Source organism: Cygnus atratus, chromosome 4 (genome assembly GCF_013377495.2).
Source record: "Cygnus atratus isolate AKBS03 ecotype Queensland, Australia chromosome 4, CAtr_DNAZoo_HiC_assembly, whole genome shotgun sequence".
Classification (NCBI taxonomy): Eukaryota; Metazoa; Chordata; class Aves; order Anseriformes; family Anatidae; genus Cygnus; species Cygnus atratus.
Genome location: NC_066365.1, coordinates 74,672,888 through 74,699,145, shown reverse-complemented (window position 1 = coordinate 74,699,145; position 26,258 = coordinate 74,672,888). Strand labels below are relative to the sequence as shown.

Below are 26,258 nucleotides of genomic sequence, written 5' to 3'. Positions count from 1 at the left end.
CCATTGACACGCCGCTGGGGGGGGGGGCGGAGGGCGGCTCCGGGGGACTCCGGGGCTCGGACGGGGGGGGGGGGGGGAAGGGCCGAGGCCGGGGACGGAGCTGGAGCCGCCGCCTCCTCCTCGTGGGGGGGGGGGGAGGGCTCCGGCCCTCAGCGGCGCCCCCGCCGCCGCCCGCCCGCTGCCGGTGCCGCCGCCGCCATGGTGCGGCCGCAGGCGGGGCGCGCTGCGCGAGGGGCGGGGCCGGCGGCGGGGGGCGGGGCTAAGGGAGGGTGGGCGTGGTTGTGGGCGGGGCTAGGGGAAAGGGGGCGGGGTTGGGGGCGGGGCTAAGACGGAAGTGGCGCGCTGGCTGCGGGGCGCCTCCCCCCCCCCCCCCCCCACTCCGCTGGGGATCAGTGGGGGTTAATTCCGCCTAATTGCGGCCCCGTGGCCCCCAGCCCCGGCCGGCCCGGCCGTGGGCACTGCCAGGGATGGGGCAGCCACAGCTCCTCGGGGCGGCCTGGGCAGGGCCTCACCGCCCTCAACCTGAAGCATTTCTTGCTGACGTTTAACCCGAATCCGCCCTTTTTCAGCTTAAACCCGTTCCCCTCGCCCTATCACTGCCCCCCGACAAAGGGCACCCTCCCCAGCTGAGGTGCTCAGCCCCCTGAGAGCAGCAGAGGGGGACGATCCCCTCCCTCGCCCTGCCACCGCGCCGCCTTTGACGCGGCCCAGGACACGGCCGGCTGCCGGGCTGCGACCGCACGCTGCTGCCTCACTTGGGGTTTCTCACCAACCCACAACCCCAAGCCCTCAGGGCTGCTCCCAACCCACTCTCCCCCCCCAAAGCCTGTATTTGTGCTTGGGGTTGCCCCAGCTCTCATCACATCCCTTGGGTTGCCCCAACTGGGATCGCCTCCCTTCCCACCGGCACGTCAAATGCACGATAAAAACACGATAATTCCAGCCTAGCACGTCATTTAAAAAGCTCCGACCCTTCCAGCTGCTGCATTCTGGTGAGACCAAACCGTACGGTCTGCGGTACGCAGCCTGGTTGTTTCGCTGCCTCAGCCCAGCCCCGAGTGCAGCTTCGCCACAACGGGCGCCCAACCAAACCAGAACAAGCTTCGAGCGAAATAAAACCTGCGGCTTCCTCTTGCCTTACGGTTTGGGAATCCTTGGGGCGCTCCCAAGTTGTTCGGTCACCGCTCGCTACCACTGAAACTGCAAGAAAAATCGCATTTCTGACGATAAAAATCCCGAATTCTGGGTCGTTGCAGGGCACCTGGAGGCACGCTGAGACCACCGCCCCTCTGAGGATGCGGCTGCACCCCTACAGCAGCACCACGGGTATCGCTGGGTGGGCGAGAAACCACAGGGTGCCTGCAGCCACCAGGCTGTGACACAAACCACCGCCGCCACCCGAGCTCAGTGCTAACCCCGTGAGCTGCTTGCGGTACAAATAAATGATTGTTGCTAAGCGTTTGCCTTTATTTAGATGCAAAAAGAGGCAAACCTGACCGAAGCAGGGTGTGCCATGCTCTGCCCTCTCCATCTGCAATGGTTTTCAATCCGTTTTAAACCTGGATTTGAGTCTGGGCCCCAAGCGGGGCTGAGCACCCTCCTCCAGGACCACCTGCTCGTTGGGGTGGCTGGATGCGCCCCTGCTGCTGCCTCCGCTCCCCTCCCCTGCCCCTGGGATGTGTGCCACAGCGCGGGGAGATTCCCAAAATGCTGCTGCCATCTGCTGGCACCGGCCTCCTGGTGGGGCCGGGGTGATGCCAGCTATCACCTCCTCGCTCAGCATCACCGCTTTGGGGGCAAAAAGAGCGGCTTCGTTTTTCCTCGGGATGGTCCCCCCTCTGGGAAAGACTGAAACTGAGGGGAAAAAAGGCAGCAGGAGCAGCTGCTTCATGAGGGAAGCAGGCAACACAGCAGATGCAGCCCTGCATGAAGAAATGCAGCTTCAGCTCTTCCCCAAAAACTGCTGGCAGCGATCGCTGCAGCGCTGGGACGAAATGTGCATGCAGGGCTGCTCGGGAACGAGCCTCCCACCTCCTTGTGCAAACACATCCGACTTTTGGTCCCCAGAATAAAGGCTTCAGGCTCGCAAAGCCTCTCAGGAGAACAGACATAGAGGGAGACTTATTTATCGCGGAGAAGAACCGTTCAGGGCAGGAAGAACGCCAGAAATGTATACCTGATGACACTATGAAATTTATTATGCTAAGGATATTAAATGAGAAAGGAAGCTAGCGGTAAGGAAGAGAAATGTATGAAGTTAAAGCCTGAATCTTACCTGGAGATGCCGTGCTGCTGACTGAAGAAACCCCTCCTAGCCTCCACCAGTTCAAGGCACTGTTTGGAGATGGCCTTTGTGGAAAAAACGCCGGCCTGGACTCGGGGTCGCTGCCATGAAAACACCACCTCAAAGCCAAACCCTTCTTCTTTATCTTATTGATATAAACCCACGGAGACCCTACAAAAATAAGCCCTTAGGGATCACCGGTTTGTAGACACCTTAACCCTACTGTAGGCAAACCCTTATTGCTGGCAGGACCAGAGCTTTTCCACCCGTGCCCGTGGGCTGCAGCGTGCCCTGTGCCGGGGGAGACGTTCAGCCTCCTCCCCGCGGGTTTCTGCCCCCGGCCCCTGCCCCACCAAGTGACGTGGGGTGCTGTGGTTTTGGCCCGGGTGCCGTCTCTGTTGTTATTTCTGGCGTTATCACGCAGAACGCAGCCGGCTGAAGGAGGCAGGGTTTGCCTGGGCGATGGTACGGTGGTGAGATTTTGGGGTTTTAGCTACTTAGCGCTGACCACGCACACGCTGTGGGTGTTGAAACCGGGCTAAGCCTGAGCCTGGCAGGCACCGGGGGGGTTGCCTGCACCGTGAGCCAAGCTTCAGCCCAAACGTGGGCCCCAAATGTGGAAAATGAAGCGTTTTGCATGTACCTTGAGCCAAACTTCAGCCCAAATGTGGAACCAAAATCTGGAAAATTAAGCATTTTGCCCCCACTGTGAGCCAAACTACAATCCAGATGTGGGCCCAAATGTGGAAAATGAAGTGTTTTCCCTCCACCGTGAGGCAAACTACAGCCCAAATTTGGACCCCAAATGGGGAAAACGAAATGTTTTACTTCCTCTGTGAGCCAAACTTCAGTCCAGATGTGGACCCAAAATGTGAAAAATGAAGTGTTTTCCCTCCACCATGAGCCAAACTTCAGCCCAAATTTGGACCCAAAAGGGGGAAAATGAAACATTTTGCTGTCACCGTGAGCCAAACTTCAGCCCTGATGTGAACCCAAAATGTGGAAAATGTTTTCCCTCCACCGTGAGGCAAACTACAGCCCAAATTGAACCCAAAATGTGGAAAATGAAGTGTTTTCCCTCCGTTGTGAGGTAAACTACAGTCCAAATGTGGACGAAATGTGGAAAATGAAGCGTTTTCCCTCCCCCGTGAGGTAAACTACAGCCCAAACTGAACCCAAAATGTGGAAAATGAAGCGTTTTCCCTCCATTGTGAGGTAAACTACAGTCCAAATGTGGACAAAATGTGGAACATGAAGTGTTTTGCCCAGCCCGAGCCGGGGCCGGGAAGCTGCCGCCACATCCCCCCGGGGCCGCGGGCACAGGACGAGGGGACAAGGCCCGGCTGCCCCCGCCCCCCCAACCCCAGCTCCCCCCAGGCCCACGATCGGGCCCGGCCCCGCGGCTTGAGCCCGTGGGGCGGCCCCCGGCCCCCTCACAGCGCTCCGCCTATCAGCGCCCGCCCTTCCCTCGACGGACGGGCGATGCGACCAATGAGCGGCGCGAGAGGGGGAAAGTGGGCGGGCTTAGCGGCCGGCCGGGGACGCGGCGGCGGTGGCGGGCCGGGGAGCGGGGCAGGGGGGTTTTGAGGTAACAAACGCGTTTTCCCGGCCCCAAATCCCCCCGCAGCGGGTCCTGGAGGCCAGGCTGAGCTGGGCTTCCCTCACAGGGCTCCCCCTGCTGCTTCCGTGCCCAGGAGCTGCCTCGTGGTGCCCCTTACAGCCCGGCCCTACAGCCCCAGCGGGCGTCACCAGCGGCCCCGCTCCCCTCGGCCTCCCTCTCTCCTCAGGTGCCGAGGCAGGATGGGCTTTGCGGAGGACAAGGTGTACGGCCACATCCTGAGGAACATGGACAAGTTCAAGAACATCCACGTGGCGTCGCTGGTCGATTCCCTCAGCTGCCTCACCGAAGCGGACAGGGTAACTTTCTGTTTTCCTCAGCCCTGCCAGGCCGCGACACGGCCCCACGGGGCCCCTCGCCTGGTTTTATAGCACGGGCGCTGTACGGCAGCTTTATTTCTGTTTATTTTTGTCCAGCAGGGCGAGGGAGGGGGTTGTCCCCTTCTGCTCTGCTGTTTTGGGGCCTCCCCTTCAGTGCTGTGCTCGGCTCTGGACCCAGCACAGGGAAGTGGAGCTGCTGGAGCAGGGCCTGAGGAGGCCGCGGGGGTGCGCAGGGGCTGGAGTAGCTCTGTTGTGGGGCCAGGCTGAGAGATGGCAGTGTTGGGTCTGGGGAAGAGAAGGCCCCGGGGAGACCTCACAGCGGCCTGCCCGTACCTAAAGGGGGCTGCAGGAGGGCTGGGGAGGGACTCTGTGCCGGGGGGGCAGTGATAGGACAAGGGGTAACAGCTTTAAACCAAAAGAGAGCAGCTTTAGGTCAGCTTTAAGGCAGAAATTCTTCACTGTGAGGGTGGTGAGGCCCTGGCCCAGGCTGCCCCGAGGAGCTGTGGCTGCCCCGTCCCTGGCAGTGCCCAAGGCCAGGCTGGGTGGGGCTGGGGGCAGCCTGGGCTGGGGGCAGGGGGGGCTCTGAGGTTCCTCTTCCAACCCAAACCATTCTGTGGTTCTGTGATTCGCCTTCTAAGGCACGCCGTGCCTCTTGGTGTGCTTTGTTCAGGATGAACTTCATACCCGAGAGGAGGTGCGGGGCAGCAATGCAACCGCCTACAAATTTTATCAGCACGTGAAGTGCCGCCGGGGCTGGGTGAGCGACCTGATCAACGCGCTGCACCAGAACAACGCGGGGCACCTGGCCGAAGAGCTGCAGCAGGTCTATGACCTCTACCAAACCTGTAAGTGGCCTCACCAGGGGGCCTTGCCCCGGTGGCATGCCTGGGGACGGGAGGAGGTCCCCAGGGTTCCTTGTTCGAAGCTGCTCGGGTTGGCAGTGGGCTGGGTGTCTTGTCACCCTTGTCGTAAGGGGAGGTGGAAAGAGGAATATAGGGGTGCTGCAGGTTTGGCCGATGTGGGGACGGAGCGTGGGCGCGAGAAGGGCCGCCTCAGCCCCACACCCATCCTCTGCCTCCTCGGCTTTCCTGCGCTGCCTCAGCTTTTACCTGCACCTCCCCAGCTCCTCCAAGAGCCTCAGCTCCACCAGCTGCTCCAAATCCTCGTGTGGCCTCCTTCCCTCCTGATGCCCAGCCCGTCAGTGCCCAGCTGCCATTTTCGGGCCCAAAGCCCGCTGCGGACGCCCCGCTGGCCGATCCGCCCCGCTGCACCTCGCCCACCGGTGGCCATCCGCCTCTCCAGCGCGCTGCTGCCACCACTGCGAGCCCAGCCGGGGGCTCAGCTGCAAGCACGGACGTTCCCAGCACCGACCTGGACGCCAGGGCCCCTGTGCAGGAGAAGGTGAGCGGGACAGGGCTGCGAAGATCCCTTTTGGAGCGGGGTTTCAGTGGTTTGGGTGCCCCAAGCACGCTCTCGTTGCCGGTCGCTCGCTGCGCCTGGCAGCTTCGCCCACGGAGAAGCAGGGGGTCAGGCACCTTCTGTGCCATTTCCACGCGCAATTTGGGGTAGAATGCAGCTTCTGCTGGTGGGAAGCAGCAAGCTGCCCCCTTTTAGCCTGCACACAGCCCTATGGCCGTGCGAGGGCAGGGTTCGCTCTTGGTCCGTGCTCCCTCCTGCTGCCCTGGGCCCCGTGTGACCGTGAGGCACCCCGGTGGCCCCGCGCGCGTCCTCAGCCAGGCTGAAATGGGGCCGCACGGCGATTTAACAGCTCCTTTTCTTCCAGCCCCTGGAACAAAAGAGTCCCCAGCCACCGCTGCGGCCGGTGAGCACGGCCTGTGCTGGAGCGAGCGACGGGCACAGCGCGCAGGGGCCGCTCCCGTGCCCCGCGGAGGCTCAGCAGGCGGCAGCGGGGCCCCCGGGGGCTGCCGGCGTGGTTTTGCCATCGGCTGCTCCCCCCGAGCAGGGCCGGGAGTGGCTGAGCCAGCGCTACCCGGTGTGCGTGGACAACGGGTGCTTCGGGAACGCCAAGCACCTGCGCCGCGCCGCGCCGGGCTCGGGGCTGGGCACGGCCGTCCCGCTGAGGGACCCGGTCACCGCTCGTGGCGCGGGGCAGCCCAGGAACGAGCCCCAGGAAGACGTCTACATCTCCACCGAGTTGCCCGCGGGGTTGGCAGAGCCCCCAGGCTGGGGGGTGCCGCAGCCCCGCGGCTCGCAGGGGAGGCAGGAGAAGCAGGCTGAGCTCCCCGAGCGCCGAGGGCCTCCGAGCGGCTTCGTGGATGCGCGCAGCCCCCTCCTGGAACAGCAGCGGTTTGATGCGGAGCAGAAGCGGGTGGGGATGCTGCGGGAGCGCGAAGGGGGAGGTGAGTTTCCTTCCGCAGCTGGCGGCGAGCCTCTCCCAGAGACTCGCTGAGGTCTCCGGGTTCACGCGGCGTTTTGTTCTCTCCCCATCAGCCACTCGGATGGAAACAACCCCCCCGCTCGCCGCCCCCAGAGACGCTTCCCCATCCCGCGACGTCTCGTGGAAGCTTCCCGTGCCAGAGGAAGCGCTGCCTGCGGGGAAGGCAGCCAGCAGCACCCCCTCCGTGCCAGCAGAGGAGAAAGTAGGTGACCTTTCACTGCCTCCTGCGTTTCCTTCAGGTCCTTGCCATCTCCCCCGGCTGGGACCCTTTTTTTTGCTGCAGCATAAGACTTCTGGAGCCGGGGGCGAGTTTACTCGGGGCTTTTTCCCTGCTGTATTCCTCTTCCTGTCCCGGAGCTGTATTTCAGGGCACGTGTGCAGGAGCCGCCTCGGCTGCTGGGTGTTGCGATACACACGTAGCCCCGACGGCGGTCCCAGCCTGACCCCAACCTCCCTGGGATGTCCCCCGCTGACTTTGTGGGGCTGAGGGCTCGAGCGGGTCCCCCCGGGGACGTGGGGGGCAAGGACTGGCCGGACCCTTGGCTCTCGGAGCCCTGGCTGTCTCGCGCTTTGTCAGCTTTGGAGTTTGTGCTGGCTTCCCAAACGCTGGGAGGAGGAAGGGAGCCGAGATTTGTTGGTCTCTGACTCCTGATTCCCCACTGTGACTTGGCAGCCAGGCCGCGGGCTTCCAGGCCAGTCCCGGGGCCATCTCCACCCCTCTCGTCCCAGCCCCTGCTCGTCTCCTCTTCCTTCCTGCATCGCCCCCAAACCCCAAAGGCTCCCCCGAGCCTCGGCACCTCCCTGCCCCGCTCTCTCCCCCTCTCGTTGTCTCCCAAAGGTGCTCCCGGCCTCGGCGGCCCCTCTCCAGGGCCCAGCAGTCGGGGGAAGCTCTGTGGGCGCAGCTGGGAGGACGACGTCCTCCCGGGGGAGTCCCGCCACAAGCATCTGGGCCTCTCGCACCGTCCCGGAGGAGGACGTGGAGCTCAGCAAGCCGGGCGTCCTCCTCTCCGTGGCGGGGGACAGCCCGCAGGCAGCCGCCAGGCCCCCGGGCGGCGCCGCTTCCGAGGCCACCGACCAGCTCGGCTTGAGCAGCGACCCGCTCCTGCTGAGCACCGACAGCTCGGCTCCCGGAGGAGCACACGAGGGATCCGCCCCGGGACGCCGCTCCTCAGCTCCCGCAGCGTCCCGCGGAGAAGAAGCGGGGGGAGCGCGCTCCTGGTCCCCCCCGAGCTGGAGAACCGCCGAGATCCGCGTGGCTCACAGCCCCAGCGCCCTGCCGAAGGCAAGCAACGACGGCCAGGACGGAGGCGCTCCCTTGGGCAGCCCCCCGGCTTCTGCCTCGAGCGGAGGCCGCGGCGCTGCGCCCGGCAGCGTCCCCGGCCCCGGGGACAGCCCCGGGCCGTCCCTGCCCTACCTCGTCCCGGCTGTGGGCATCGCGCTCATCTCCGCCGTGGCGTTCCTGGTGTACGCCCGGCTGCAGAAATAGCGGAGCGGAGAGAAAAGGGGGTGCCGCGGCCGCCGCGCGGGAGGTTCCTCGTCCCGGCAGGAATCCGTCTGGCACGTTTGAACCCCGAGGGACGGTAGCGGGGACCGCTGTTAAATCTCCTCCCGGAAGGTTTCGCTGGAAGAGGCCTCGGTCGCGTGACGCCCTTGGGTTTTGCTCTGGTCCCCCGTCCCCCAACAACCTTCCCGCCCGCCGCCTTCTCCTCCTGCGCCCGCGGGGAGGGTGTCGCTCGGGAGCGATCCCTCGAGCCCGAAGTCGGGGGGAATTGCGGGAAATTCTCCACATCTCCCACGTTCGGTCCCAGAAAGGTCCCCGCCCTGCCGAGAGAGCAGGGCGAGCTGCCCCCTCTCGACGACAGCTCCTGTCCTGCCTCAGCGCTGCGAAACGTCCTCCCCTGGTCCTGCGGGTCGGGATGGCACAGGATTTGGGGTTGCTTCACGCAGCACTGACACCCAGGGAGACCTCCCTACTCCCCTGCTGCTTTCTCAAGGCCCAGCCTTGTTTCTTCTTTCCCCATCCAGGGGCAGAGAGGCTTCGGGCACGTTTTTTCATCTTCAGGCTGTATGTTGGGGCCTGGCAGGGCGGGTGTCGTTCCTGCGTTCCTGGCGCAGCGGGCAGGAAGCTTGCACCAGGGCTGGGACGCAACCGGGATCGACCCCTGTGCCAGCTGGTGGTCAGGATGCCCGGGGTTCTCTCGAAGGTCCAATTCCAAATTTGGGGCCCTGATTTCCTTCCTGCCCCCACGGAGCGGCTTGGAGCGCGCGGGGAGCGGGCTGCAAGGCTTCCAAATGAGCCGAAACCCCAAACCCCACTAAATTCCGCGGTACGTTTCCGGTAACTTACCCCCTGGGGCCCCCGCTCCTGAGCTCGGGTTCCCGAAATGGGGCCCGGCCGTCGCGGGGAGGGTGGGTGAGCCCCGCGGCGGGACGGAGGGCTGCTCCTGGGTGGGGGGGGGGGGGGAAGCAGCGCCTGGTTTCTCCAGCAGCTCCTCAGAGGACCCCTCTCCATCTGAGGAACCGCGGCGATGTCCCAAAACGGGATCCCCGGCGGGTTGCGAGAGCCACTGGGGTGCTCGGTGGGAGCTGCCCTGAGCGCGGTGCTCACGAGTTGTGCTTTCAGATACCAGCGGCTTCGGGAGGCGCTTGTCTGCCTCTGCCTCGTCCCGTGTCCCCAGATTTTGAGCCCCTTCCCCGGAGCGCCGCCCTACGGGCGGTTTATTGCCCTACGGGCGGTTTATTGCCCTACGGGCGGTTTATTGCCTTAGCCCGGGGGAGGGAGGCACAACGCGGAGCATCGCTGGACGCCCCCTCTCCGACTCGCAGCTGGGCCTGCCCCAGCACCGGGGGGCTGGGGGATTTCTGCCCGGGCTCGCAGGGCCGACAGCTGCTAGCGCTCGCCCTCTGCCCCGAAATGCACCAAGTGCCTTCCTAAAACGACGGGCGATAAATAAACGGAACAGCGAGGTGTCGATTTCGGTCCGGCGGGGCCGATTTGGAGGGTGAACGCGAGCCGTTCCCCGCTCAGCGCCCGGTGTTTTATCTCTCGGCGGAGGGGAGAGGGCTTTTTGAACGCACTTTACGTCCCTGCTGGGCCGGGGGATGCCGGGGCTGCTCTCCCCAGCTGAAGAGAAGGTGGTGAGTTCCCAAAGCTCCCCACAAGCAGGGGGAAGAACCCGGGATTCCCCGCCAGCAGCGCCCTGTCAGACATTTCGCTCAGCCCGAAGTAATTCTGGCCGCGAGCACTTTGCACAGACCCGCGGCCTCCCCCCGAAAGCTCCAGCTTTTAGCGCTCAGGCGTACTTTTAATTTACAGCGGGCGGGGAAATCTTCCCAAATCCCTTCACTTCCCTGAAGGCTCCTGCTTCCTCCTGGACGCGTTGCTCAGAACTAGAGCAGGAGGCGTCAGGAAACGCCTTCGTAACGTGCTGTGAAGCAGCGCGCGTGAGCGCTGCGCTGCGGACTCCAGCTGAAAGCTCGGCCTGCGGGAGCGGGGGGGCACGCGCCTTCTCCACAGCCTTCTGCGGCCTTTGGGAGATCCCGAGGCAGCAGCACCCGGACCAAGGCTCTCTCCTCTGCGGACGCTTTCCCCGGCTGCGGAATCCTTCCCCCGTTCCCCCGGTACTTCGGAGCGACGGCTCGTTCACTTGGCATTGCCACGTCGAATCGCTCCTGGGAAGCGGCTGGGTTATTTCACCGCCTCGGGCCCGATAAAAGCACGCGGTTTTCTCGGCGGTTGGCGTGCCCTTGCTCTCACCCTTGTAACGCGGCACTTCAGGGGCGTCATCAGCGGGTGAACCTGCGGGAGGGGATCGCGTCCTGCAAATCCTCTAAAAGAGAACAAGGCGCATTTTGAAATACGTAATAAAACCGTTTGCCACTTCGCAAAGCTTTTGAGGTGTCGTGTGTTTGTAACGGCGGGGAGAATCCCAGCTTCTGGAGGGCAAGGAAGGACACCAAGTGGGTTTCACGGAGGGGTTGAACAGGGAATTAAACCGGGTTTACCGGCCCGCAGAACCACCGAGGCCACAAAGAAGGATCCAAACACCCGGCCTGCTGCTTTTTTTGGGGTGGTGGTGGGGGGGTTGCTCCAGTTCATTCGGCTTTCTCAGCCCACTTGAGAAGAGAGGTGCTTTTAATTAAGAGAGTTGAACGTTAATTACCTACAACTTTTGCCACAAGCAGCCTCGAGTGTCTCTGTTGCCGGGAGTCGGCCGCCTTTGGACTTTTGTCCGAGGTTGGACGCCGTGAGCAGATGCGCGCTAGGCGGGCCGTACGCACCGGGCACGGGGCTCCGCTTGCGCTTCTGCCTCCGCGACCCGGGCTTTGTGCTCGTATCGGGTCGCAGGATCAGCAAACCGAGCGCCTCCGGGCACCCTGGGTTCAGCTCTGTGCCGGGACCAGCGGCGGTGGCTCCCCACGGGCTGAGCAGCCCGGGCCCGGCCTGCAGAGGACGGTCATGGAAATCACACCAACGTCATCGAAACGGCCGCTGCGCGCGGCTCCAGCCCAAGCTGCGCTGGCAGGGGGGGTCCTGGGGGTGGGCGCGGGCGTCTTTTTGGGGAGAGTTGGGAAGCTTTCAGGCAGCGTGGCTGGAAACAGCCCTTGCCTGCCGTGTTGGGTGTCCTTCCCACGCTGCCTTTTGCACAGGTGCCCCCGGGGGGGCTGAGCTCTGCCCACTCGCCTCTCCTCGCTTCCCCTGTCCCCAGCCGGAGCACCCGGCTGCCATCCCGGGCGCGTCACACACGGCCGGAGCTCGGCGATGAAAACAGGCAGGCTTTTCACCAGCCGGAGGCAACGTTTAAATAAAAGGGTGATTTCTCCTTAGGGGCGTCGTGCCCTGCCCTGCTGCCACCAGCCCCACGGCATGCTTCCTGCCCTTACCGGGGAGGAGACCCGGCCCCCAGCCGCCCCCGCTGCCTTCGCCTGGGGAGTTCGGGAATTCCACAACTGGGCAAGTTCCCGCCGGAGCTGTGGCCCAAATGCGTTGTATTTATTTTCTGGACTCTCGGTCACTTAATCTCTTCGGTATCGAATTAAGGGCGCTGAGGTGAGGTCAGCGGGGCGCAGCTCGGGGCAGGGCACGCCGCAGGGCTGCAGTCACGCCAGGCCGTGCCCTAGGTGCGCCAGGCACCCGTTGCCCCCTAATTAGCGCTTACTAATTACCACCTGCCCTTCAGTCCAGACCCGCACCCCTCTGGGAGCGCCCCCGTTTCCTGCTGCCCCCCTCCCGGGACGGCCCTAGGGATGGGTAAGGATGCATGTCGTGACATATTGCGGTTATATCGTGACTTAGAAGGCAGCCGGGGGGCAGAGGCCTCGCTATTTGCATATGCAAAACGTATGCAAAGCAGCCCCCCCCCCCCCCCCCGCGCGGCCCAGCCCAGCCGGGCCTACTGCAGTCTTCCCCTCGGCCCCCGTCTGCGTTGCCATGGTTACACCCGGCTGTCAATCATCCGTTTTCTCCCGCCCCCACCGGGCAGCCGCCTCACGCCATTGGACAGCGGCCGTGTCATTCTCCTGCCGAAGGGACTCCATAGGCCAACGCCGTCTCCCATCCCCCGCCCCTCCCCTCCCCGCGCTCTCTCCTCCTATTGGCTCCCCGATCTTGTCAGAGCGCGGCGGGCGGGCCCGCCACCCCGCCGCCTCCCAACCCTCTCCTCTCATTGGCCAACCCTCCCGTCGCTCCGCTCTGCGGCGGCAGCCGATTGGCCGCCGCCTCACGGCTCCTCCCGCCCCCTTCCCTCGGGGCAGGAGCGAGCGCGGCCGGGCCCGCAGACAGGGGGGGAGGAAGGGCCGGGGCCGCTCGGCGCAGGCGCGCTGCGGGCGGCGGCTGCGGCGGCGGCTGAGGGGAGCGGCGGGGCGCGGCGGGACGGGCGGCCCATGGGGCCGGGCCGCGCTGCGGATGGAGCCGCTGCGCAACGGCGGCGGCGCGGAGGACAAGGCCCGGAGGCGGGGGGCGGACGCCGGGCCCCCGAGGCGCTGGAGCGGCGGCGGCGGCGGCGGAGGCGCGGCGGGCGCTGACAGCTCCGCGGCGGCGGCGGCGGCCGGGCCTAGCGGGAGGCAGCGGCGGGACTCGGTCCGCAAGAACCGGCCGCGTGAGTGCGCCTCAGGGGGAGGGGGGGCGGGGCCTAGAGGAGGAGGCGGGGCCTAAAGGAGGGGAGTGGCCTAGAGGGAGGGGCGGGGTTAAAGGGAGGGGCGTGGCTTAAGGGGAGGGGCGGGGCCGCCGGAGCGGGTGGGCGGGTGTGGGGGGAGTGGGCGGGGCTTGGGGGAGTGGGCGGGGCTTGGGGGAGTGGGCGGGGTTAGTGGTGGTGGGTGGGGCTGGGGTGGAGGGGGCGGGGTTGAGGGCGTGGCTAAGGGAAGGGGGCCCCGGGGGGGGGAGGCGCTGTATGGGGGGCGTGATGGGGGTGGTGGGGTGCGGGGCTGGGCGGGGGGGCACAGGGGGACAGAAGGACAGGGGGACACAGGCAGGGGACAGAGGGGACGGGGGGGGACAGGGGGCAGGAGGACAGAAGGACTGGGGGGACAGAAGGACAGGGGGACACAGGCGGGGGACAGGGGGACAGAAGGACAGGGGGAGACACAGGGGACAGGAGGGGACATAGAGGGCAGGGGGCGGGAGGACAGAAGGAATGGGGGGGATACGGGACGAGGGGACACGGGGGACAGCAGCCCAGAGCCAGGCAGCGAGGGCTGAAGCGGTGCCTGGTTCCCCTGGGGAGCAGGGGAGGGGAGAAGCCCCACGGCTTGGCAGGGACATTGTGACAAGCCGGCCGCAAGCCGGCCCCCGAGCCCCAGTACCCGGGCTGGGCACGGAGCAGGCGGCAGCCCCGGTTTTGGCAGCAGCCGTGGCCGCTTTCAGCCACGCGTGGCGCGGGGCTGGGTGCCTGCAGGTGCCCGGGGGTGCCCGCGGGAGGAGGCGGCAGCACCGTGACGCGGCTGCCTGAAGGACGCGGCTGCCTGAAGGACGCCACCGACAGAGCCCGAGGCCGGGGCTGCCCGGCCTGAAAGCAGGAAGCAGAACTACCGTGCGTGGCGTCGCCGAGCCGCTGCAGTGCCCGCATCGTGCGGTGCTCTCAGTGGTCTTTCTCCTCAGTGCTAAAGGCTTTTTTGGCTGCTGGAAAAAAGGGACTCTGTCATTTGCCAACCACACCGTTCTAGCCAAAAAACAAAAAACAAAAAAAACCAACGCCCAAAAAGCAGTTCCAAAGCGCTCGCCCGGTGCAGAGCCTTCCTCCAGAAGGCTTTTCCTCTCCCCTTCCTCCGCTCCAGATGGGGGGAGGTTGCAGGAGCCGTCCTGTAGCTGGCGAGGGCTGTAAAGCCCACGTGAAGTCACTGAGGTTACTGTGGGGTTTTCTGCTTGCCGAGGAATTGACGGGCTGGCAGCGGAGCGCAGCGGCGGGATGCAATGAGCAGCGGGGATCGGCTTTGTCATTGAGATGCAGGAAAACCAGCTTGGGGGGTGAGTCTGGTGTGGCTGCAGCTAACGAGATCGCCGCAGAGATCCCGCTGGGAGCCGTGCGATTGCTCCGTACGGAGCCGTCGGCTGCGAAGGAGAGCTCGAAAATGAGGGTGGGCGTAGGTGGAGCCGTGCATGAAGGGATTAAACCCCTCTGCTTTGCTCTTGGGCGGTTTCTGCCAAAGGAGGAGTTCCCTTCTGGAGTTGTTGGAGTCTTCCGTGAGGTCTGCGCCTGCAGGCTGGGCTGGGAGGAAGAGGAAGGGCAAGAGGCACGGCCGAGTGTGCACAGGGAAGGAGAGCTGGGCCCTGTGGCTCCCTGTGCTGGGCACGAAACCGGCGATGCCCGGGCAGCGAGGAGCAGCAGAACGTTGGCTTTGGAAGTTTTAGCGTCTTCTTCCAAATAAGAAGCCGTAAAGCTCGGCCTTGGCAGCTCCTTTGCAACACAAAATGTAAGCTTTGATTTTTTTTTTTTTTTTTAAAAATGCCTTTTCCTGTCCTGGAATGGCGTATGAAATGCGAACTCCCCTTTTCGGAGCTGTGAGATTAGCGGCGCTTTACGTTGAATGCTGGGGTTTTTTCTCCCCTTTTTCCCCCAGCTCCACCATTTCCATAGCAGCACAACGCTATTAAAATACAACGTTGACTGTTTTTTTTTTTCGTTGTGCGCTCGGCTAAATCGTCGGCCTTCGTTGCTCCACAGGCAAATCCTTGTAGCTTTTCATCTAATTGCCCCCTAACGAAGGATCACTCTGCAATCCCGCTTGTCACGTGAAGAAACCCACCACGGAGACCTTTATTTATCGCCTCTTTCAGCCTGACGCTCCGCGGCTCTCACAACCCGAACCTGGTAGAAGGAAGTCGGTCTGAGGAGGGTTTTTATTTACGCAGCACCGGATTTTTAAGGTGATTTACACACCAGACAAAGGCCTTCCCTTTCCCTGCCCCCGGCGGCTCACAGCCCGACTCCAGCAGGGCTTTGAGGACGGGGGGCAGAGAAGGGAGGGTTTCAGCTCCTGCTGCGGGGCCGCGCAGCGTCCTCCAGCTGTGGCTGGCGGGCTGGGAGCTCCCCGCTTGGCTCACGGACCGGATCCAGAGGTCTGCCCGCTGGAAAAAACGTTTGGTTTGGAGACAGAAAGCCGCACGTGAACCGTGCGTATGCAAACGTCCCTACAGGCTGCTTCGTGCAGCGCCTGTGCTAAGGGAGGAGAACCTTCATCAGGCCAAAAGATGAAGAATTTTGGTTTTTTGGAAGGAAATCGCCTTGAAGACGCTCTGCACCTGCTTCAGCAGGCTGTCGTGCCGGGGAGGCCAGGTCGTGTGCCCGCTGTGCTGCGCCTTGTTCGCACCCCGGCTCCTTTTCACGCACAGTTCCACGGCGTTCTTGTTTTATTTTTATTTTGAAGCTTTCCCCCGGGTCTGGCAGCGGTGCTGGCGGCTGTCGGTGCTGAAAACGCAGCAGAGCTGCTCCAAGGAACGGGCTCGCAGGCCCTTAGGAGAGCAGCTCCTGCTTTGGGAAGCGGATTTCCTGCCTTTTACACGCCACGGAGAGGCAAACTGCTTCCCGGAAGGTGCCGCGCGAGAGCAGAGCCTGCAGATCCGAAATTGGGCCTGGAAAGCCGGCTCTGACTGCGGTAGATGCTGGAGAAATGGGTATTTGAGGAGAAACAGCAGCTGGTGGTGGTGTCCGGCCAGGAGAGCGTCCTCCCCTTGGGTTTTTCTGGTTCTCCCCTTGTTTTTTTTTCTGGTATGGGGAGGGACGGCTGCTGCCGGGCACGGTCGCGTGGCTGACTTGTAAGAAAAAGCGCGGCTCTCTGTGCCGTGGGGACGGATTCCCAAATTCCTGCTCTTGCCTGCGCCCTTCCGAAAAACACGGTCTGGGCGCGGCCGCCCGTGGCCATTGGGGCGCTCTCGCCTGGCTTCGCTGCGCAGGTGAGGGAAGGAGGCGTGAAAATGGATCCTGACCTGCGGCGGGAGGCCTGTGAGGAGAGATCTGCGACGAGGAATCGTTGGGTTTGAGTTAATTACCCCCTGGGCTGCCTTCAGGGCTGTCCCCGTGGCTGGCTCGGGCCGTCTGCTCGGGGCTGGCAGGGACGTCACGTCTTCAGGGAGCCCACCACGGGGAGGCTCCGCTCCACGCTTGGTGTTCCGCCGGTTCAGAGCTTTGTGAGCCTGTTGCGGGCTTCTTATAACGCGGGGGGATAGAAGTCTCACGCCCCGACGGCACAGCTGTGGTGCGGGATGAAGAAGGAGGTCCACCAGCAGCTTTCTGGAAGTCCTTTGGTGAGCGTTAGGAGAACTCGCTGCGCTCCTCATCCCGAAACTGCCGGAGCTGTGCGTGCCGCAGGTCATCCGAGGAGAGCGCGACTGGAAAGCGCTGTGCAGGGAGCCCTTGGGCCGCTCCCGCCGTCTCTCCCCGTCGGACGGCGGTCCGGGTTCCTCCCTCCTTCACGAGCGGTTATTTTTGTGCCTGCTCTCGTTTGAAGTAAACGCAGCAGAAAGCGAGGGTGACGGGGAGTTGGCCGCGCTTCCCAAAATAGGCCTTGCGTCTCCTTTCGCCTCTTTTTACAGAACGGCGAGGGTTTTGTTTTCTTTTACAGAGCGGTGAGGGTTTCGTCCTGCTGCCGCAAGCACGCGGCTGCGCTTTTCTCTTCGCTCAGGAGCCCTCGGGTCTCGGTAGCTCCCGCCCAGCCTTCAGCTCATTAACAGCAGCGTTAATCCCTTCCAGTTCCCCGCTCTAATCGCAGATTCCATCTGATCGGGGCTTTCTCTTGATCTTCTCCAAGAAGCTCATTATCTAATACAGCTGTAAACGGCGCTGGGCCCGCCACCAGTGCATATTTTGCACCGCGGGGTGGGGGGGGCGGAATTTGACTAATAAAATAATCCAATTAGACATTTGTTTTTGTCTCCCTGGGGCATCTTAGATGCCTTGTCTACCTCGCCGTTACGTGCTGTGATTAGTTACCGTTCGTGCGTCGCTTTGATGTAGCAGCGCTGGTGTTATCCCGGGCTCTGGCTCAGGGCTTTATGGATAAAGAAATGGCTGGGGATTAAAATCGGAGCGGCACCCGGCCGGTGCGCCGCTGCTGCCCGACCGGGGCCGTGTCTTCGGGGCGCTTTGTGGCGGTGCTGCGGGTATTCGGAGGATTGCACGGGAGGTTTTGGGGGGCTCCTGAGCACCAGGTGCCTCGAAGGAGGAGGTAGCTGAGGGGTCTGAGCGCCCACAGCCACGTTCTGTCAAAGAAAGAGCACGCTATTTTTATTTTCCGCGGATTTGGATAGCTCGAATGGGGCTGTATTTTGGAGTGCTCAGAGAGTGGCACGGGTCGGTTCGGTCTGTGAGTACTTTGCTGACAGTTTGGCGTTACGTATCCCGTTTCTTTTTTTTTTTTTTTTTCTCCCCTCTCCAGTCTTTCCTTGGTTTGGCCTGGACATCGGAGGCACCTTGGTCAAACTGGTGTATTTTGAACCGAAGGACATCACCGCCGAGGAGGAGAAGGAAGAAGTGGAAAATCTCAAAAGCATCCGAAAGTACCTGACCTCCAACGTCGCCTACGGATCCACAGGCATTCGGGATGTGCACCTAGAGCTAAAGGACCTTACCCTGTGTGGACGTAAAGGCAATCTGCACTTTATACGCTTTCCTACTCATGACATGCCTGCTTTTATTCAAATGGGAAGCGAAAAGCACTTCTCGAGCCTCCATACTACCTTATGTGCCACGGGAGGTGGAGCGTACAAATTTGAGCAGGACTTTCGCACAGTAGGCATTTTCGGCTTCTATACACACTTAGGGTCTGCTAGTGAAACTCTGTTTAAGCTTCGAGCTAGGAATGCTCCCAGCCTTTCCCCGCAGACTCTCAACTCCTCTAAAGCAGCTTCGGAAGGGCGCACCTAACTCAGATCAAACGTAGCTCGGGAGACAGCGTGCGCAGTCACGTTCACGTCCCTAAATCAGGACCCGTTCTTCCCTGAAAGTGCATGCAGCCTTCCCGCGGCTCCGAAACGACTCGCTGACCGCCGCGCCGTGCGCTCTCACAGGACTTGCTCTGTGTTATTAGGCTGTGATTGTGCCCGTCTCAGTGGTGTTTCCTCACTGCTGGCTGTTCACATGCTTCATTTTTTTTCATATCGTTCCCTAGCTCGTGTGCTTTCGCGTCTAACACGCGTCACTCGGCTGGTCGAGGTGCAGCCCAGTTAGGTGGGGAATTAACCGAAAGGAGGTCAGGAGGGGCGGGTTGACATCATCGTGTGGCTTCCTTGTAAGGTGGAGCCTTAGTTAGGGGTGAAGCACGTGTGTGCTAAATGCTTTGTTCAACCAAGCCTTGAAAAATGTACCAAAGAGGGGTTTTGTGCACTCCAGGCAGTGACATAAGGGGAAAACAACCTCAGAACTCTCTTTTTCATTTATTTTTTGAGCAGTTAAGCCCCTTTTCATTTTTTTTTTTCCTTTTCCTGCCGGTCCCTCAGAGTCCTGAGCCCCTGGGAAGTCGATGGGGTTCTCTTGGCTTCCAAATCTGGCTCAAATTACTTGTTTCCCCCCTCCTTCACGTACACGTGCTTCACACCAGGGTAGTGAGCAGCCCGTGGTGGGGGGCACGCAGCCCTCCTGTCCTGCGCACTTCTTTCTCTGCCACCACGAGGAGTTGTGGGGATAACTGAATTCGGCAGTGAACGCGTTTTTCTAGCCCCGAGCATAAACATTTCACGCCCCTCGCTACTTCTTGAATATTCTATTTCGTTTTTCTTTCCCCTCCGCCAGATGGGTGACCTTCAGCTCCGCAAGCTCGATGAACTCGACTGCCTCATTAAAGGAGTTCTGTACATCGACTCGGTCGGGTTCAACGGCCGCTCGGAGTGCTACTACTTCGAAAACCCGACCGACGCTGAGCGGTGCCAGAAGCTCCCGTTCAACCTGGAGAACCCCTATCCTCTCCTCCTGGTGAACATCGGCTCAGGGGTCAGCATTTTGGCCGTCTACTCAAAAGAGAACTACAAACGGGTAACGGGCACCAGGTGAGTGCTGGGAAGGGGGAAGGGAGCCTTATTTCAGGCTCTGCAGCGTTTTTCTGCGTTGCGGGTGGCGTTTTCAGGGCCGAGCTGCGTAGAGGGTGGTGAGTTGAATGTCAGCCTCCAGCTTCTCCTGCAGCCCCGTGTCTCTGCCGATAAAGATCCCTCCTGGAAGAGGCAATCCGAATTTCGTGTTTTAGTCTCCCTGCTGCAACTTGTGTCCTTGGAAGCTGTTTTTTCAGTTGCCCTGCTGCAGGAATTAACCCCTTTTATTTAGCAGAGATCCCACGTTTTGGTACTGACCCAAACCTGCTCGTGACCACGGTTAGCTCTGGTCACAGCAGCAGAGATTTTCATGCAAGGTACCTTATTTTGCCGAAGGGATGCTGGAACAACCGTAATTCCCCAGCCGTTGCTGGACTGCTGCAGCTGCTGTTCTTGGAGATGTGACTCGTGGTGCCAGCGAAGCCGGAGAGCTCCGTGGCTTTAAGCTTTCCCAAATCTCTTGAAAATGAGCAATAATAAGAATAAGAAAAACCCCGCAGCACAGATCTTACTCCTCTCAGACATGTTTAATGGCATGTTCGCACAGTAACGTGCACAGGACGTAGTTTTTTCCAGAGTTTTGCATAGCTGTCCCTTACTGCTCCTCCACGAACCCCTCAGGACCCGTATTTATTTTGGGATCAGCTTCTCAGAGCGCTGGGAAGAAGGTGGCTATTTGTATAACGGGAAAACGAACTTCTTGGTTAGTAACGTGCCCTCTGCAGAAGGCTGTGAGGGCATGGGACTCCTTACAGGCTGCGGGGTTGCTGGAAAGGAGCGGGTTTAAAGAGAAGAGCTCCTCTTTTGGGATTACTCCCGCCAAAGAGAGCGGCAGCAGGAGGGACGGGGCAGATTGCACGAGCCCTCTCCTCCCGTGCCCCTTCAGAAGGCAGGTGGGTGACTTTTCGTTCTGCTTTACGTCGCAGTCTCGGAGGGGGAACCTTTTTCGGTCTCTGCTGCCTTCTCACCGGTTGCTCCACCTTCGAAGAAGCCCTGGAGATGGCGTCCCACGGGGACAGCACCAAAGTGGACAAACTGGTGCGGGACATCTACGGCGGAGACTACGAGCGCTTTGGATTGCCGGGCTGGGCCGTGGCGTCCAGGTAATGGCTTGGTGGTGGGTTTGGTTTTTTTTTTTTTTTATGCAGAAAGTTCTGCAATGATGAAAAACTGGACTTGCGTGTCTTAGGAGAGCCACCGCTCCTCCTGCTCGTGTTACGCCAGACCTAAATGACCGACTGTGCTGCTTTTTAAAGTCAGAAATGCTTCCAAATGAATCGTGTTAGTTACCTTAGCGATTCCCCTTCTCTTCTGGAGTTCTGGTGCAGCCGGGCCTTTAACCCTAAGCCTTCCTTTGCAGTTTTGGGAACATGATGAGCAAGGAGAAGCGGGAATCTGTCAGCAAGGAGGACCTCGCGAAGGCCACCCTGATAACCATCACTAACAACATCGGCTCCATCGCACGGATGTGCGCCCTCAATGAGGTACTTTGGGGAAACCCATCTCATTGCTTCCCCTCTGAAGCATCGCTTCCGTGCTGCTGCTGTGCCGTGCCTCTTTCCCTGCGTACACTTCAGTAGGTGCGTTCGTTCCTGTGTTTCTGGATGTTCAGGAAGATGTAATCCGCTCCCTTTGGATTCTTAAGTGAATTTTGTGCTTGCCCGCCTGCGTACTTTGGGTTCCCTGGGTTATTTTTACCCCGTTTCCTCGCTCGAGCACCACCACTTCCGCGGCCGTCACCGTATCTTTGTGCTTTCAGCTTCTTTACAGTGCTGCCTTGTTGCATTCATGTCAAGCAGCATTGTACAGGGCTATGAAAGAACAGAGACAGGCTCTTCACTTGGCTGGGAGCATACTCCTCACTCACTGTCGGCAAGCCCTATTAATCCTCACGTACTGCTGAAACGGTGCAGGGTCTCGTACAAATACTCGTGCCCACAAAACACCAACAGGTTCCTCGCTTTGCCAGCCCATAGGGTAACGAGGAGAAGGTGCCGAATGGCGAGGTAGAGCAAAGCGTTAATGAATGTGGGGATGGAAGGGAGATCCAAAGAAGGACGTGAGTGAAGGAGCAGGCAGGAGGTGTTCCTGATTCCTCAGTAAGTGGGGGAGCTGAAAGTTACCTCTCTGTTGGAGGACAGGAGTGTTCCCCTTCATCGCTTGGCTCCGGAGAACCATTCTGTGAGTGAAAAGGCTGCCTGAAAATCTGCTTTGAATCTGAACTGGGTCAGTCTTGTCCTTTCATTCAGAATTGTGCTGGTTACGAGGTTTTAGATACTCTTTTCAGGTTGAAAGCTCTTCAGCTTTCCCCGTGAGGAGTCAAAGGCCAGAGGTGGGGGGAGAGAAGAGGTGGCGCGCGCCGAACAGTGCTGCTAAGCAGTTAAGGGATCTGGTAACAAAACCCCAACGATTCTGGTGAAATCCCTAAGCTAGAGAAGCTGGAGTTACACCTGTGGTTTTCTGGGTGGTGCAGAAGAGTCTGAAAAAGAGCCCGTCTTAGAATGCCCCGGCTGGCACCGCTCTTCACTGGAAACGTTCCTGTTGGTAACACTCCGCGGATCCAGCTCAGCCCTTTCAGCACGGTCGCTTTGTTTTTTCTCTCTTCCCTGGCCCTTCCCCGTGCAGTTTGACCCTTCCAACGCGCCCTTTTTGATCTTGCGTTGCTCTTTCGGGCTGTCTCTTGCCTGCTGCAAGAGCCCAGGCTGACCTGGTGTCATTTCTGGCCTGCGGACAGCCTCTCCTGGGTCCAGGTTTAAAATTCTAAATTCAGAGAGCTGCACATGCACCCTGACTCTGCTGTCTGTGGCTCCTGTCCCTACCCGCCAAGGCAGTTCTGCTCCTTAGCTGCCAGGAGCAGGCTTTTGGGGCGATGTAAAGTTTCTCTGGATTTAATGGGGAATTCAGTGTGAGCCAGTGACTTTTGGTCTGCTTCCAGCTGGTTGGTTTGCATCAAGTCCCGCTGGAAAATGGATTTGAAAAGCTACACGTGGCCTTGTTAAAAGGCACTCGTTAACTTTTTTTTCTTCCAGCTCTAAGGTGGGGCTTTCATTGTTGCAAGCAGAAAATGAAAAATTCAGGCTTAACGTTCCCGTCTTTTTCCTTCGTACTTGCAGAACATCAATCGAGTGGTTTTTGTTGGCAACTTCCTGCGGATCAATACGATCTCCATGAGGCTTCTGGCGTACGCCTTGGACTACTGGTCGAAGGGACAGCTAAAAGCTCTCTTCTTGGAACACGAGGTGAGACGACACTTCAGCTTTATTTTCTCTTACCAAAACTCAGGCCCTTGAGCGCTCTGGGGGCAGTCCTGTGGGGTTTGTAGCGGCGGTGCTGAGCGTTGTGCAGCAGGTTCCAGCCGCCTTGTTCCTCTGGTGCGGGGTCCCAGCAAACACGCAGGCTGCTCTGGTAACTGCGATAAGAACGGCTTACTGCCAGGCTCGTGCTTGCTCGTGAACGTTAGTGTTTCTAAGACCATTTCCATCACTGACGCTACACGTGGTTCCCTGCAGCTCCGCTGTCCTACGTAGCAAATAGAATCAGGATCTACTTCCTAATGTACCTACGTCTAGTTATTTCTTCCACCACCCCTTATAAGTTTTTAAAATTGCGCTGTACGTTCAATATTTATTCCTGTTACTCTTCCTCTCGTATCAGGTGCATGCCCAGGTCTGAGTTGCTAATGGATGCTCCTTTTTTGCTTGCAGGGTTATTTTGGTGCCGTCGGTGCTCTTCTGGAACTCCTGGATTCAGCCTGACGCCGTGCAGCCTCCGGACGTTGGCCCTACGAAGTCGGGGCGCTCCCTGGGTCTCGATGCCCACGTTCAGCTTCAAAGCAGGCGTTCGGTGACTCGTTAAGCTGGCTGCGTGATCCTGTCAGAGGGGGAAAGGACTGCTGCCTGCCTTCTTGCAAACAGTTCTCGTTACGCTATCAACCCTGCGTACAGGGGCGGGCCCATCAGCACAGCCCTGGCGTGTAAAAGCCGTGAGGACCACTCCTGTCCCCTCCGGACCACGCAGCGGCCTGTCTGTCAGCAGGGCTTCTTTCTGCTAGCGCAGGTTCTTACCTTTGTGTAGGGATTATTAGAGCCGGAAGGGAAGGCGAAAATCCCGTGCCCTGGGTACCTGAATGTGCTGAGGGCGGTTCCGCTTGCAGCCTGTGACACTTTGTGCAGACCGCAGCCCCCTGGGGACACGTCGTAGCGGCGGCATCGCGTCAGGAGCGTCTGTCAGCCTGTGACCTTGAGGTGTGCTAAAAGCAAATGTGAAGGTGAAGTAGGTTTCTTTTTCCTTTCCTGCCTCCGTTGTAAGACTTGGCTGCATATAACTATACCAAAGATTACTTTTCTTTCGGCCATACACTTGGGGTCTTCTCTGTAACGCTCCGTTTTATGCTCATTAATTGCTGAACTGCTGTAGTCTGGGGGGAAAGCTGTTCTTCCCTTACACAAGTTGTTCTTCTCCCTGTGTTCTCCGTCCATGCAGTCTTGCGTACGGCCTGTGGAGTGGCTCGCTGCAGCTTGGAGCCTCTAAAGGTTGGGCACTTCCAGGCTGGGAATTTGGAGGTAGCTTGCTGCGTACCGAATAAACGATCTCTCCAAAGAACAGAGACGCTGGGAGCGGCCAGCAGTTTAAAACAGACCAGCTGCGTGCACACAGCCTGTACGTTGAGCCTCCTTCCTTGTGCCTCTGCTTTGCCTTGCCTTTTTTTTTTTTTTTTAGAAATCCTTCCCAGTCTTGGATGTTCGGCTCTAAAAGGAGCAGGGTCTCTAGTGAGAAGGGCGTTGGTAGCGTTCTCCTTTCCGCGCTGCCATCTTTACTTGGCTCAGTATAACCCGAGGCAGGCAGTGTGAACAAGCTGCTTTTCTGGAGAGCCCTCAGCACCTCGCCTCGCTGGTGGCAGTTAAAAACGGAGGCGCAGCTTCGGCCTCTTCTCTGCTGCCTCCTGCTTTGGCTCCCCAGCCCCGTAACTGCTAAAAGCGCACAGCCTCCGTCCGGGAGCCGGGTGAGGGCTCCCGTTGCCCCGAATGCCCGACATCCTCGCCGACCACATCTCCTGAAGGCGCGGTTTCTTCTCAGAGACGTCGATTTTCAGCTCTCTGGTCCCGATGGACATCTCGAGGGGGAGGCACGGCACCGGGCAGCCGTGCCGTTGGGTGACCGGGGGCCGGAGGAACGCGCAGCGGAGGCACCGGGGCTGCACCGCGAAATCGCGTCCGTCCCTCGAGCTCTTGCTGCGGCCCCGGCACTCCGCAGCTGGCTGGGCTCATTGCGTGGCACCTGCCTCTCATTTGGGGCTGAGAAGGGAAGAAGCGGTCCTTTCAGCTGTGTTCTTTCCTAGATTAGATCCTGTGTGAGGCCCCTCTAAAGGCCGTCGTGTCAGCTGTGCTGGGAGCAGCGCGAAGCGCGAAGCAAGGTATCTTCGAAGCCCGAGGGGCCTGGACCTTCCTGAGCACATCCCGGAATTAAAGAAAAAAAGGGGGTGGGGGGGGAAGGAAGAAAAATGGGCTTTCTGAAGCGTGCCCGTGCCCAGAGCCTGCTTTTAGCCCCGGGAAGTAAGGCCTGGGGGGGGCTCGGCAGGCACAATCGGCCCCGGGGCTTTTCCAGAGCCCCCTTGGGTGCGGGCAGGGCACCTGCCTCGGCGTTCAGCCGATGGCAGAAGCTGATTAAAATTAACTGCCGGCAATCCTTAATTACTGCTCCCCCCCCCGCCCAGCAGCCGGGCGGGGCTGCCAGCACCGGGGGGCGGCAGCCTTTCGCGCTGGCCGGGGACAGGATGGGGCGGCAGGACGGGGGCTCTGCAGGTACCCGAGGCCCCTGCACCACCTCCTGCAGTGCTGGGGACCCCTGGCTGCCCCCGGGGGGGGGGGGGGGGGCGCTGCGGAAAGCGGGGGGGCTCCCCCGGGGCTGGGGGCGAAGGGACCCGGCCCTTTGCTCCGTCCCTGAAGTCACACTGGGGACCGATGGCCCCAAAACAAACCAAATCCCACGAAACGCAGCTAAAATCCCTCTGGGTGCGAGGCTGGGGCTGGGCTCAGCTCCAGCCCCCCCCCCCCCAGGTGCCACTTCCCAACCCCCCCACAACCACAGCCCCGCTTCCAAAACCTGCTTTTATTTACATTTCAAGTCAAATCACATGCAAAAACCGTTTTTGTGTTTTTTTTTTGTTTGTTTTTCTCGTTTTCCTTAAGAATAGTGTGATTAGCAAAAAGGACGCGTTAGAATTTTAAAATAGCAATTAAATATACAAAAATAGAGCTTACAAAAACAAAAACAAACCGAAAAAAAAACCCCCAACAACAACAACAACAACAAAAAAAACAGCGAACGTTTTAAAAAATATTCTGCTGCAGAATTCGTAGTGTACAAACACGTCTATGAGGCTCCACGCTCCATAAACAGGCTGGGGGAGGCGCGCCGTATTTACACGGGGGGGGGGGGAAACGCGCACCCAGCCCCGCGCCGCTGCCGTGGCACCGGGTAATACTGAGAGCCCCCCCCCCCCAACACCCCCAAAAGGGACCGAGAGCTGCAAGGAGAAGGGGGACGGGTGCCCAGGGGGTGCCCGGGTTCGCCCCGAAAGGCAAAGGGGGGGGGTGGGGGGCGTTGTGGCCCCCCCCCCCCCCCAGCAGCTTGCGCCCCGCGGGCTGCTTGGGTTGGGGGATTTTGGCACCGCGTCCGGCTGCACCTGGAGCCCCCGAGCCCCCCTGGGGCTGAGAGCGGGTGGAGAGGGCAGGATTTTTGTGCCCCCCCCCCAGCCCCAGCCCCGGCTCCACCGAGCCCGTGCGGAGGGCTGGAGGCGGCGGCGGTTTAGCCAAGCCGGGGGCAGAGGCGGTGACACCGGGGGCTCGGCCCTGGGAGGGGTTTTAGGAAGCCCTGAGGTAGCCCATCAGCCCATCGCGCCGCTGCGGGGACCGGAGCGCAGCGGGGCCCCGACCCGGGGGGGGGCACGGCTCCCTGCCCCGCTCAGCCCTTTGGGGATCCCGGCGCGAAGCCCCCCGGGGGGGGGGGAGGCAGAGAGAGCACGAAACGCGGCACCGAGGCGGGGCTGCACCCACGTAACCCCCTCCCCCCCCCCGAGGGGAAAAAGAAATAAATCCCCCCCCCCCCCCCCCGGATGCCACCGA

General features: G+C 60.8%; 3 protein-coding genes across 9 annotated transcripts in view; 2 read left to right on the top strand and 1 right to left on the bottom strand.

Moving 5' to 3' along the window:
- Nucleotides 1-3,806: 3,806 nt before the first annotated feature.
- Nucleotides 3,807-8,252, top strand: MAVS (mitochondrial antiviral signaling protein). Of its 2 annotated transcripts, none has more exons than XM_035547493.2 (7): nucleotides 3,807-3,872; nucleotides 4,072-4,201; nucleotides 4,893-5,067; nucleotides 5,346-5,623; nucleotides 6,006-6,582; nucleotides 6,674-6,822; nucleotides 7,459-8,252. In XM_035547493.2, the coding sequence occupies exons 2-7, from the start codon at nucleotides 4,085-4,087 to the stop codon at nucleotides 8,104-8,106; spliced, it is 1,944 nt and encodes a 647-aa protein (XP_035403386.1). In that variant the 5' UTR covers nucleotides 3,807-3,872; nucleotides 4,072-4,084; the 3' UTR covers nucleotides 8,107-8,252. The 2 variants fall into 2 exon arrangements, with proteins under 2 accessions (XP_035403386.1, XP_050566140.1); XM_050710183.1 differs by having other exon boundaries at nucleotides 3,820-3,872; nucleotides 3,979-4,201; nucleotides 7,459-8,129.
- Nucleotides 8,253-9,925: 1,673 nt separating this feature from the next.
- Nucleotides 9,926-26,258, bottom strand: part of RNF24 (ring finger protein 24) — a 41,160-nt gene continuing 24,827 nt past the window's right edge. For 3 of the 5 annotated variants that reach the window (XM_050710184.1, XM_035547500.2, XM_035547498.2), the window contains one exon: nucleotides 9,926-10,450. In XM_050710184.1, the coding sequence (XP_050566141.1) occupies nucleotides 9,926-10,450 (525 nt within the window). Of the gene's footprint in view, nucleotides 10,451-23,908; nucleotides 24,580-26,258 lie in introns of those variants that run through there. The other 2 variants (XR_007708158.1, XR_004778764.2) reach the window with 1 other exon arrangement.
- On the top strand, nucleotides 12,526-23,488 carry PANK2 (pantothenate kinase 2). 2 transcript variants are annotated; one of them, XM_035547495.2, is made up of 7 exons: nucleotides 12,526-12,718; nucleotides 17,490-17,842; nucleotides 18,842-19,095; nucleotides 20,061-20,237; nucleotides 20,495-20,618; nucleotides 22,248-22,373; nucleotides 22,839-23,488. In XM_035547495.2, exons 1-7 carry the CDS (start codon nucleotides 12,526-12,528, stop codon nucleotides 22,887-22,889), a joined length of 1,278 nt encoding a protein of 425 aa, XP_035403388.1. In that variant the 3' UTR covers nucleotides 22,890-23,488. The 2 variants fall into 2 exon arrangements, with proteins under 2 accessions (XP_035403388.1, XP_035403389.1); XM_035547496.2 differs by lacking the exon at nucleotides 12,526-12,718 and having other exon boundaries at nucleotides 17,550-17,699.